The following is a 12,509-nucleotide window of genomic DNA, read 5'->3' as shown; positions in this document are numbered from 1 at the left end:
AAGCAGCTAAAGACAGCAGCAGGGTCTCTGTAGAGATGTAGGGATCTGGCTCCCAGAACACTAACTAACCCCGGGGCAGTGCCTGTGGAGGAGATGGGCAGCTGCTCAGGATGCTGTCAGGACTCTGATGGGATCTCTGTTTGCTGGAGTTCAGGAAGAGCAGCCTATCTGAAATAGCTCCCCTTCAGCATCAGTGAGACCATGGGAGCCTGGAAGATATGCCTCTGTCTTTTGGATGTAGAGCTTGGCTGGTCACTTAACAAGTTCACCTTCCTTAAGGCTCTGGTGTTCCCCTACTCGTATTAAGAATATCGCGTTTGACAAGGACAAGCACAGACTCATAGCTCTCCTCTGCCTTCAGGAATGTAATACCACAAAAGAAGAGTGTCCTAATTACTCAAGTTAGTGGCTAGGTGGGTGTTGAGTACTCTCTATCAGAAACTGGGACACTGGCAGGAAACGTAACAGGGCCAGAGGAGTCCACACTCTTGGTGTGCTTCTCGTGGGGAATCACAGTAATGGAAATTCAAAATACGATTATAAATACAGAAGTGGCTTGTTTAAAAAAGAAAAACCAAACGAACCAAAACCAACCAACCAACCAAAACCTGTGAAGAATTAGAGGAATTAGTACTGTTCAAGATCTTACTTGCACCTAAACAGGAAATTAGAAACCTCAAGATCTTAATTGTACTTAAACAGGAGATTAAAAACCTTTGAATTTTTTGCTTTCATGAGGACCAAGTTCATCTGGGATTCAACCAGTGAATTCAGGTCCCAGGGTTACATGACTGCTCAAGTGGTGTCTACTTTTAAGACTGCACAAGTCTGAACTTCAGAAAGTTTTAGATGTCCCAGTTCTTTTCTGGAAATGAGAATTGATGGGCCTGATACATATCTGAACAAATTCTGAATATGCAGGTGCAATTTTATTCTTAAACTCTTATGTGGCTTCTTCATCATGGCTTCACTTTTTTGGTATTGTTTTAGCTTAGGGACTTCTCAGCTGTGATGGCATGATTTCTTCTGCATCAGACCATTTCCACATATATCATGCATCAAACATCACATGCGTGTTTTCATTCTTGCACTGCAAAGTGATTTTGGAGGGAGTTGCGAAAGGGACTAAGGCAGGTGGTGGAGCTGTGACCTTAGAAAGTACTGAAATAGAGAGGAAGAGGGAGGATTGGCAGGGCAGAGTCAGTGCATTAGTGCTTCCTTTTTGTGGTTGTTTCCTCTCCTCCTTGTTAGGCTGAAAATGAACTCTGTTCCTTCTTAGGTTTCTCTTAATACCTTTATTCTCCTTTATAAGAACGTATTGAACTCTTGATGAGCTAGCCATCCTTGCGTAGGCAACATCAGTATATGTGAAAAACAGCAGTAGTTCCAAGATGTACCACTCTGCAAATTTCTGAGCAATCATGACTTGCACTTAGCTCCTCTTGCACTGCATCCGTATTATGGAGCAGAAGTCCTCATCTTTGCCCTGTTCTGAGATTGCAGAATAACATTATTAGCTTACTTTGGAAATCTGATACGATCATGGGCTCCTAAATATCATCATGTATCAGCTGGAAACCTAACTATTAACAAAAGCAAATAACTAGTGTTTATGCACTCTTAAGATGGTGTTTTCCAGGCAGGGACCCTGCCACACATCCTTGTGCATTTTCAAAATGTGAGGCAAGTTGTAACTATACAAATAGTTGTGTAAAGGATAAGAAAGCATTTAATGTAGTACAAAATACATGGAGGGCTGGAAAGCAATTTATTGTGCCTTTTTTGGTTTTATATTTTTTAAAGCTAGGGGTTTTCTTGTGCACCTTGTGAAAAGAACCTCTCTTCTTCAAACTACCCGACTAGTTGAGTGAGCACTTTGATGTGACATTCTGTCATTTGTGAAAAGAAATACAAGTCCTCTTTGTAAAGCTTTTCAAGACTTAATCGTGCTTCTTTGCACTACCTGAAGAACAGGTGATTTGATATTTAAAAAAAAAGAAAAAAAGTCAACTGAATTTATCTAAACTGGATCATTCTGTGATAAAACTATATATTAGCTTATCGTGACATTTTGCAAAATGGATTCTGAGTATATGTAAGTGTATTGTACAACAGCAAGTAAATCCTTCATGAATGTACAAATAGTTCTTCCATTAAATGATCTCTATGAGACTAAATGAAACTTCCCTAGACACCTCTTAAAAGATCTACAATACACCATAGGTTGTTGCTTTTCAGTCTGAGCAGGTAAATATATATAGGGAAAAGAAGGTAACTTTCATGCTCTTTAGCCTTAAACATCTTGCAGGAGGCACGTCTTGCAGAATGAGGGGAAGTGGCTGGGCACGACTGGACAAAGAGAACTAGTTAGTGTCAGCCTAGTTCTGTACTAAAACTTGGCACGTGGCAAAACCAAAACTTCTAATAACCCACATCACAGAGTGAGGAATATAAATTACACGCCAGAAGACAGCTTCTATGTGCTCTGGAAAAGCTTGTGGGAGCCAAATGGTCCATGAAGTTGAAACACAGCAGAAATGGTGCTGGGGAAAGGGATGAAACATGGCCACACGTCACTGACGTGGGTCAGGACAGCAGCTGGCCTTGGCCTGTCTGGTTGCCGGTGTACTGTACCTACAGACTAACATTCAGCTGTGCATCAGCCTGAAGGGATTCCAACCTTAAGGGCATTTCTTACACGTGTAGATTTTTCTATCACTGTATTATACTGGTGGGCCTCCCAAAGAATCTCTTAAAACTTGTTCTGCAATGAATACGGAACCTTTTTGCTTCTGTGGATGTATCTTCCATTGTATGTAAATACAAATTGGAGTTTTGGAAGTGCATCAAATATGAGAGTCCTACCCACCCCAGCAATTGCCTGGAAAGTGTTCTCTTGAAAGACATCATGAAGTCCATTCTAAATTCGACATTCCAAATATAGTTAGGAAAAACTGTGATCATCAGTTTTTCTAACTTACTATTATGGTATTTGACAAGAAACATTTAAAATATAAGACTAATTTGTATCAAGAGCAAACAGTGATTTTTTTTTAGAATATGGAACTAAATTAGATTCCAGATGGTCTTGAAGTTATTTGGGAGCACTTTAATCTGTATCCAGTCACCTTCTAGGAGTAGGCATGTGTTGTCACGAAACAAACAGTAACTGTATAGCAACAGTGGCAGGTTACAGAAATGCTCCATGAATTTCAGAACAGAGTGGAGACCAGGACTTTCTCCCTGTCCCCAGCATAAACCTGACCTTGAATACAGATTGATTTGACTGCTCTCGCTAGATAACTTATATTGATGAGTAGATAATTTGTATTAGTGAGTATGGAAATCTTACACTCAGTTGAAATGGAAACCTTCTGAATGTAGGAGTGATTCTTTCACTAATAAGATCAGTTGATTGATAAGACTCATGAGTATTCACTTTCTACATGATATCATCAAACTGTAAATGCATCATGTCTGTCATTGCTTGAGAACCTGAATGAGTACACAGACGGTTGCAGCTAAGCAGAATATATACTAACGAGCATGGCACTTGAATCTTTCCAAAAAGAAATAATGTTGCTGCTTTTGCTCTGTTGTACTTGTGTGTATGCATGGCTAAGCAATTTAAAAAAGCAAATTGAAGCAGTTACTATGTAAGACTGTATCAGACTCTTAGGCTGTTACCCAAATACAGTATGCGGAAGTCAGCTCTCTAAGCCAATTTCTTCTTGGTCTGTCACTTAAACTAACTTTTTGCTTTCTTTTTTCTTAATGCTGGCATTTAGTATACGCTCCATACAACATTCAATTAGCATGCCTATTATGAGGTAATGTATGCATAGTCCAGCTGTTGGGTTTATTTATTTTCATGTGTGGAATCAAGTTAAATTGAACTTAAGTCAACTAACATAGATTTAAAAAACAAACAAACAAACAAAACCTACCCAACTTTGTAATGGATTTCCTGTACTACCACATAGGATAAAATTTATTTCTGCTTAATGATGGTTATCACACATCTGGAATGTGATCAAGTGCACTTTCCTGCTGTTTGGAGAACTATAACAACTTCTCCCTGCCTGTAAGAAATGTAATGCTACTAAATGATTCCAAGGTTTAAAGGCAATAGCTTGGCATCTGTTGTAGAACAATGAAAGTGAGTAAAAATATCGTGGTTTAACAAAAAAGTCTCGTGCTGACTTGTTTGCTTTTTCTCTCCCCTTGCTTGACACTGTCTCTCTCCATCTCTGGAGGGAGTCTGGTTTGATATATATGTATGTCACACTGTGCCTTCCCAAATGAAAGAGTGCTGCTAAGTGTGGGTCACCTACACAAATGCCAAGCAAAAGGGGAATGGAAACTTAAGACCTCTTTCGGAAAAAAACCTCTTGTCTTTAGTCTTTATATAAGAACTTTTTTTTTGAGTCTGCTATGAATCCTCAGTCCTGGTCCACTGAAGGCAAGCATTTTCCATCCTGTCTGAAGACAGGTGTACAAGCTACTGCACAAATCTGCAAATAGCAGCGACAGCTAGTCGAAGCATTAAGCCACCCTTCTGACCCCAATAAATAATATGCTGCCCCTCAGCACTGAAAATCCCAAGCTGTCCTGCTCTTCATATGCAGGACTTACCATTTGTAATCACAGCTGTCTCCAGCATTTAAAAGGCAAGGGGGAGTCTGCCTTAAATTTACATGTTGGCAGAAAATGCCGTTGCGAAATGTGATTTTTAAATTGAACACACACAGCCTATTAAATTAAACTAGTCTTCCTACAAGGGAGAAAACTCTGACAAGCGTTCTTCAGCAATCACATAGTAGGCTAACCAAAAGCAATGACTGAGCTTTCCTGAACAAGTCCTTTAAGGCAGAAACCTGTTTGAAATCACTGGGAATTATAAACTAAACCTAAAATACTTGCTAGTTCTCCCTTCTGTGTTGTGATGAAAGATCTGATCGCTGAGCCTGGCAATGTTTAGTTGCCAAAGATACAAATGAGCTGCAACTTGAGTGTGTTTGTATTTTAGTTTTTTAGGTTGTAGTTTCATGGTTTGAATTTTAGTTTTGTAGTACTTCCAGATCTGGACTATTTTCAGGCTACCCTTAAAAGCAGGAAGGAGCCCCAAACAAACAAAACTCATGTTGACATTGGAAAAAAGCAACTGTCTGCTTGTTTTCTGATATTTATAGACTAACCAGATAATGGTTTTAATTCTGTGTGTGGTTCCTTTTTTTATTTTCCTAGAAATTCTCCTACTTTCAAATCCTTTGAGGAAAAAGTTGAAAACTTAAAGGTAAGTGTTACTAAAATGCCTTGGTGAATGTGGAGGAAAGACAGAAGTGGACTCTGGGTAGCCTGCTTTTTAGATATTGGTAAACTGTTGAAGGTGTTTAGATTACATCTTTTAAGTACCATGGAAATGGTTTCTCTGCCTAATGATTTTATTATAAAAAATGGGCTTCCTGTACCTCTTATGGGAGGATGCCTTTAATTAGGACTAACAGCTGGCTAACTTGCACAATCAGCTGGTGTGACATACCTAGCATTATGTATCCAAAATGGTCTAGGCTTTTATTTCTATGCATTACTAAAGACTAGTATCCTACACAGGACTATAGCTTGGGGTGTTCATCTTATTCCTGGCATAAAATATGCAAGGTCCTTGTAATTTAATTTGAAATTTACTCACAAAAGCCTCAGGTGCCAGAAACAACAATTAATAGCTTTTTCAGGATGACAAGCATGCAAGTGATACCATGGGGAACCAGGATTCCCTTGCAAACTAATTGGCATTAACGTTCCTGCCATCCCACAGGGTATATACCTAACTGTAGAGGGAAGTGAAAAACCAAACACAGAACCTGGAGAAAGTAAAATAGTTGCTATGCTCCACTAAATATCTCAAGAATTGCTGTTGAGACTGAAAACTGTTGAAGGTTCTTTCTTGAGCAATACAGAAGCAAGTTTTAACTCGGAATCTTTCACTGCCTAAATGGCTTGAAAGGCTGCGGCGTACCTGGGTCCATTTTTAACTGAGAGTGTGCCAACCTTCAGACTCCTTGGAGTCAGGGCTGCTTCATGTTTTGTGTATCTCGAAGTCAAAGGGAGACTGCTTTGTTCATCTGCTGCTGGTGATTGTTTTCTCCATGACACTTAAAGATTTGTCTTTATAGAGCATGGCAGGGGTAGCCCAGTCCTGGAAAAGCTGCTCTACTGAAAAGAGTTATTGAACTTGTTCAGGCAGAGGTACCGGTGTTTATCCAGTTAACCACGTTTGACATGCCAGGTAACTGGAATTGTATGCTGAGGCTCTGTCTGTGTTCTAGTTTAAAGTTGGAGGAAGCAAACACGCTGGGGGAGACTTCGGAGAAGTTCTCAACTCTGCTGCCAACGCCAGTGCCACAGAAACTATTGCAGAACAGACACAGGAGGAGACCCACTGAGATTCCTGCCACTGTCCTGCTACCTACTGCCAGATGCTGCAAGCAAAAACTAAGCACACCTGTAACATTCTTTGCGCTCTTTCAACCAGATGTGCTTTTATTTAGCATGTAGCTGTTTTACTGGATTAACTGATACCAAGCTTGTTTGTGGGTTCAAAATATTTTTGAAACTAAAATACATTGTTTGGGGTTTTGTGTGGGAAGGGGAATTTTTATGCCTTTCAAGCATTTGAAGGACTTATCTATAATTTGAAGGCAACCTTTAAAATATAGCAATGAAAAACTCTTTTGAGAAGTTAATTATACTGTACATATACTGTGGATACGTAATTCCTTTTGAATCTGTAACTACTGCTCAATTTAATCATTATGAATCTACTGCTGCTGCCAAACTGAAGCTTGTTCCTTCACTCCCTTGTGATTATTTTGGTTAAGTGTTGCCTGCACAGGACACTGGCCTAGAAGGATCACTCCCAGCTAAAGGACGGACTTCTGCTCTAGCAGGCTTTAAGCAAGTTTTTCATAGCAGGATTTACATGTGGGTAGGAACGTACTGTCTTGTGAGCATGTTCCTCATGCAACAGAAGCAGATACAGTTATAGGTAATATCTAAAATTCATTGATCTGTCTGTGGATTATTAACCTAGGAAACTTATGACCATTGCAAACAGAAGGAAGATGCCTCGTAGTGCTGGTGTGGTTCAGTTACGGTAACATTTTCAGTCTTGTTTTTTGTCCATGATGTTAATGTGGTAAGATACACTCTTCTGAACTTTTGATCAGTCGTGAGTAGATTCATCTTAATTCACCTATCATGGTGTCATATTTACACTAACAAAGCATGGACTATAAGAATAAGCCTGGGCACAAAAGTGCTTCTTCTATTTGGCATCGAGAGAATTGCTCTCAGAGGCTCATGTTGTTTCCTTTGTAGGCTGACCACTGAAAACATCTGCTACACCTTCTTTTATTTTTCCGTGTTAAAGGCCTGTACTACTAGCAGCCCTGTCTGTGTTTAATACCCCAGAAATCTCCTTCGAGAGGTGCACCATGTCATACTCTTACAGGATCTGTTCTACATGTTGCTTTATCTGATGTTCTCTTAAAGTTTCTTGTATTTCATATGTTTCTGGCACGTGGTGTCAGTAAGGTTAGAACTCCTGGCAAGTGTTTTATCACCCTGCTTAGAACTGGAAACAAGTTTTGAAACATTTGTGTGAAATCCGTGAGACCTCCAACTACCACCAAAAGCTGGCTCCTGACAACCTGTTTAGCATGTCAGATGTAGTATATATGCTTAATTACATGTGAGAAGCTTAATAAAAACCTGTATGTGAGGAATGTATTGTTTTGTGAATACGGAAGATGGTGTAAATAACTAGGAAAATTTTATTTGTAATCAAAACGCTCCTTAAAGTTTGGTTTTGAAGTTGTGGTGATGTCTGCCGCTGTACTGGGGAGGATCTGCAGGGATGAGCTTTGCATTTCCAGCATAGACAAGGCCTAGAGCGACTTCTAGTGGTTAACCTGCCCTGATTAAAGTGGGAAGTTCAGAATTTGGGTTAGGGATGTGCCTTCAACTTTTGATAACTGCACCTTACCTAAAGGTACAGAGAATTGAAGGGCACAGTAGGAGTGGACCTCTTCCTCTATAGGGTCCATACCATGTAGGGCAGGTCCTTCTCGAACAGTGTCCTTGTTGTATGGGTTTTTTCAGCCGTCTAACGGACGAACAGAGGGTTCATCTGGGTACGAAGGAAGATGTTTCTATTTTCCAGGCCGCGGGCTGGGTCTGCAGCGCTCGGCTTCGCTGCTGCCGCTGGAGCGCCGCGTCAGCCTCGGCCGGGCCTTCCCCCGCCTGCCGCCTCCTCCCGGGTGCCGGTCCCCGCTCCGCGGCACCTGACGGGCTGTGCGTGTTCTTGCCACAGCCGCCACCCCTTTCCCGTTCCCGGACCGGCTCCTGGGGCCGCTGCCCAGCCCGGCGGGGCCGCGGGGCTCGCTCCGTGCCCTCACACGGCCTGTGCGACCCCGCCCGGGACGGAGAGGCAGCCGGGGGGGGGTTCCCCGCGCTTCCCGGGCCCCGCAAGCCGCCTCAGCGGGAGGCGGGCGGCGGAGAGCAGGTGCCGCGGCCAGCAGGGTCTCCTCCTCCAGCAAGAGCGCCCGGGCCGTGACTCACCCGCCGCTCGGCCCCGCCACCGCCTCCCGCCCACGGCCCGCAGCCAAGATGGCGGCCGCCCCGCCTCAGCCTGCCCCAGTGCGCCTGCGCCCGCCGCGTGCCGGTGACCCGGGCGTGTCGCGGGGTTGGAGTTCACGCTCCGCCCCCCACGCGGCCGGTGATGGCGCCGAGCTGGGCCCTCGCCGCTGCCCGGGCCGGGGCTCGGCCGTGGCGGCTGCGGCTGCCGGCGGGGACGCGCTGCGGCAGTGCCGGCCCGGCGGGAGCGCCGCCTGGCGGGACTCTCCTGCAGCAGACGGAGGAGCGGCCGGGCACCGCTACCACGGCCACCGGCCCCCGGCAGGTGAGGGCGCAGCGGGAGGGCCGGGCAGAGTCCGGGGGCGGCTCCGGCGGGGTCGCTGCCGCCGGCTGGTGCGGGCACCTTACGTTCCTTCGGGCTTCGGTTCACCCTCCTGCGTGCGCTCCCGCTGCTCTCTCGCGTTCATTTCACTTCGCGCCGCCCCGCACAGTAAACATCCTACAGAAATGCTGGCGGCTCTTGCGCTTTACTTTTTAACGCACTGCTGGAAAAAATAAAACAAAACAAATCTCACAGAAAAGGAACAAGTAGGTTTGGGTGTGCAGAATGCAAGGTACAGCTCGGTAGGCAGAACTATATCCTGACGTATGCAGGCAGGGATAACGTGGAAAAATTTTAATTAAAACAATTTTAGCCGGTAGGATCAAAGACCGCCCTAATAGGCCAGTACTCTAGGGATTTGTAGCAGAAATACTAAGGCTAATATGAATGAAACACGTGGAAATGCATGTATGAAAGTGTCAAAAGAAACAGGAAGACATGGGTTGAAAGAATGTGTGTGAATGAAGAAAAGCAGAGTTCTCCAAGAGTAAAAAAAAAACACTCCTTGGGAGTAAAATCGAGGATCCTGAAGGGTTAAGAGATTCCTCCAGACCCTGGTTCATCACTGTCAAACAGGGAGAACGTGGGAGATGTGGCGAGGCGTTGGTAGCTGCCATCCTTCCTTGGAGCCGCATGGACGTGGTGCTGTCCAGACCGCTTTGGTAGGTGCTTCCTGCGAGTCTGTAAGTGTGATAACGTGACTGAACAAAGTTTGTGAAAGAGCGAGTGCAAGTGGATAAAAAGACACTTTCTGTGTCTGTTGCATTGATTTTTGTCATGCTGATTTTCCCCCAGTGTCTCTTGTGTCAGTGGGCATAACAGATGTCTAGGGAAACAGGAGAAAGCAGTGTGTGTGTACTGTGTCCCAGAATACCTCTTCCAGACTGAAAAGCCCTGACCTCTGTTTTTTTCCTCAGGTAGAAGTGATGCTGTGCTGCCCTTCATCCTTGACATTCTCCTTTTCTTTTACTAACTTTTCCAGGGGCTGGGATTGCTTGGACTGTGCCCAGGAGGATATGGATATTAATGCTGTGAATATTATAGGGCTGGTTTAGTGCTGCGAGTGTAGAACTAGAAATACCTCTGTCACTTAATCCAGGACCTAATATGCCCAATTACTGCATAATCTGTAACATGCTGTTTTCTGTGGAATATCCACACTAGCTAGGCTGGCTGTGCAAAGATCAAAGGTCTGTCTAACCTGGGATGCTGCTCAGGTGGTGCCCAAGGGGGTTGTCCAGAGAACAGCTGAGGAAGGGACTCAGTTGATCTAGCTGGAGAAGATGTAAAAGATGAATTTTACTTCAGGAATTTGGTGGGGGGGTGACTTTTTTTCCCCTTTTTTTCTTTTTGTTTTTCTGTTGAAGTAAGAAGCTAAGAGCATATTTTGTCTTGTTTCTGTCTATAAATAGTCATCAAGCATTTAAAGGCTCTGAACTAACACAAATGTTATATAGTATTCACAAAACAATTTTCAAGTGGAATTACATGTACAAATATAAATAATGTAATACAGAAATTAAACTAGGAATGTAAAATGAAGAGCTGAAGTTCTCTACACTCTGCTGAATTACTTTCTAACTCAAACAAGAGGAAGACCAGTAGCTTGGTTTGCAGCGCCATCGTGATACGAAAAGCATAACAATGAGAAGAAGTAAGGTAGTCACAAGTCTACTTTCATGCTGTTCTTAGTCCAGTTAGCAAAGCAGTCAGTGAGCCCGAGTGTGGTTGATGATTATTGACTGTTTGCTCTTTCTAGAGGGTGCAGAAGAGAGAGTGGGTTTTGGTGAGAATGAGTTAGCAGTGGGACATGGGATTCTGAAATGAGAGGAAATGAAAGCGGTCTGACTTGCAGTGTAATCTGTTGGTTCTATGTAGTTTTCTTAAAATCATGTTTTCACCAGTTTTGACTGATTTTTGATTGCTAGGAAGTGTGTTGTTTGGCAGATAAACTTTCCACAGCTGGGAGCAGCCCTGAACTGGGTGATACTGGTGGGAGGATGTACTGGATGCAGCTGTAAAAACTTAGAGCATTAAAAGACCTTTTGAGAAAACCCTTCTAAGGGGAGCAACGTGCTCTCTTCAGGAGAGGGTGCGGTTGTTCTGGCTGCAGCCCCTTTTGGGGTGCCGTGTGTCTGCAGGATCTGCCCTCTCAAGCAGGAGAAACGTGGTTTTGCTCATCCTGTACCTGAGCCTCAGCTGGAGGAAAGCTTGTGTCCCTTGTCACTGCTGGCAAACAGGTATAAAGCACTCCCTGGCTTCTGGAGTGATTGTGCCCTGTGAGACTGCAGAGATGTTATTTGGGTCCTTAGTGTTTCTGTTTCTGTAGGGAAAAAAAAATAATATATATATATGGAGGTTTAATGATATTTCTGCACTCATTTCCCATGTCAGCTGTTTTTCCCTCGTTTTTGAAGCTGCATGGATGGTATTTGGTAGGCAGTGGCTTATTTTATACAGATGGCAGGAAACTTGATAAATGAGCATGTTGACGTTTGTTTGTTTAAGATAATTGAAAAAGCATGATGATATTTTTCCTAGGTAGCTTTTTAAGTTTTTGGGGCACAGCAGCAAGTGCATACTGCTGACCTCGCTTTGTAGTTGCCTGGTGTTATTCTCTGCTATGTTGGTAATTTTGTAGGGCCTTGTGTTTTATTTTTCACTTTCAGTTCGCAATTCTGTTGTTACTGTTTTGCAGATAGTTGATCTTATAGAGTAGGCACTTGAATGTTGATTAAACTGTTAAAGAGTTAGCAATATGATAAGCAGAATGTTCTGAGAAACCCACATACTTAACCTTGTCTACAGCAGGCAGCTTACTTCTTGCTGCTTTTTCCTTCTGCATTTTTAGAACTTTTCGGTTTTGCATTCTTAAACTCAACAAAAAAAAGACAGGTTTTAAGTTCTTTTCTGTACAGTTACATAAAGAAATCTTGTAGGACAGGAGATGCTTTAAGTGTTACCTTTATTTGTGGATTAAAGCTGCCTACCTAGGAAAATAGGAAACCTTGCCTTTTACATAGGATGTGATGATTTTTGTTGATATGGGGTAGAGCAGTGAATGTTGGTTCATGTTCCAAGCTGGGTTACCAGCTCAGAACAAGAAGAAGATATAAGAATGAAGTAACTAAGAATACATAGCATATATTTGTGCACTCTGAACTAAGTAGTCCAAAAATGTTTTAAAAGAATAAGCGGTGAAGTTTGTCAAATGCATTTTTAGGTAGAAATGAGTTATCGCTATGATAGCTTTGCCACTGGGCTGCAATATGTGACATAGCATGATAAAACTTCTGCTAGTGCTGTTTTACTTCATAGTAAGAGGGAGCAGACCGTCAGGTGGATGTCAGAGATCAGTGATGTAAGCAGACATTTAGTGCTTGTTGAGAAGCGGCGATTTTGGCGGCAGGTCCTGCTGAGGCAGCCGTGCAGGGTCCAGGTGAACCTCCGCTCCCGGCACGGCAGAGGGCATCGCCTCTTTCTAGATGGC

The 12,509-nt window shown here is 43.2% G+C and overlaps 2 protein-coding genes across 25 annotated transcripts in view; both read left to right on the top strand.

Moving 5' to 3' along the window:
• The window catches only part of TPD52 (tumor protein D52), a 49,608-nt gene extending 41,821 nt beyond the window's left edge, over positions 1-7,787 (top strand). For 9 of the 16 annotated variants that reach the window (XM_065053858.1, XM_021281078.2, XM_065053853.1 and 6 more), the window contains 3 exons: positions 3,789-3,830; positions 5,248-5,296; positions 6,330-7,787. In XM_065053858.1, coding sequence (XP_064909930.1) covers positions 3,789-3,830; positions 5,248-5,296; positions 6,330-6,446 — 208 coding nt within the window. In that variant the 3' untranslated portion in view covers positions 6,447-7,787. Of the gene's footprint in view, positions 1-3,788; positions 3,831-5,247; positions 5,297-6,176; positions 6,250-6,329 lie in introns of all 16 variants that reach the window. The other 7 variants (XM_065053856.1, XM_021281074.2, XM_021281076.2 and 4 more) reach the window with 3 other exon arrangements.
• Positions 7,788-7,943: 156 nt separating this feature from the next.
• Positions 7,944-12,509, top strand: part of MRPS28 (mitochondrial ribosomal protein S28) — a 78,002-nt gene continuing 73,436 nt past the window's right edge. For 7 of the 9 annotated variants that reach the window (XR_010470643.1, XR_010470642.1, XM_065053862.1 and 4 more), the window contains exons 1-2: positions 7,944-8,962; positions 9,596-9,681. Coding sequence is in view for 6 of the 9 variants with exons in the window: in XM_065053862.1 (XP_064909934.1) it covers positions 8,671-8,962; positions 9,596-9,681 (378 nt within the window). In the remaining 3 variants the exon portion in view is untranslated. Of the gene's footprint in view, positions 8,963-9,595; positions 9,682-9,717; positions 11,260-12,509 lie in introns of those variants that run through there. The other 2 variants (XM_065053861.1, XR_002408170.2) reach the window with 2 other exon arrangements.

The sequence above is a fragment of the Columba livia genome, chromosome 2 (assembly GCF_036013475.1).
Source record: "Columba livia isolate bColLiv1 breed racing homer chromosome 2, bColLiv1.pat.W.v2, whole genome shotgun sequence".
NCBI classification, from domain to species: domain Eukaryota; kingdom Metazoa; phylum Chordata; class Aves; order Columbiformes; family Columbidae; genus Columba; species Columba livia.
The sequence above is the reverse complement of the archived record's forward strand: the minus strand, read 5'-3'. Positions and strand labels throughout refer to the sequence as shown.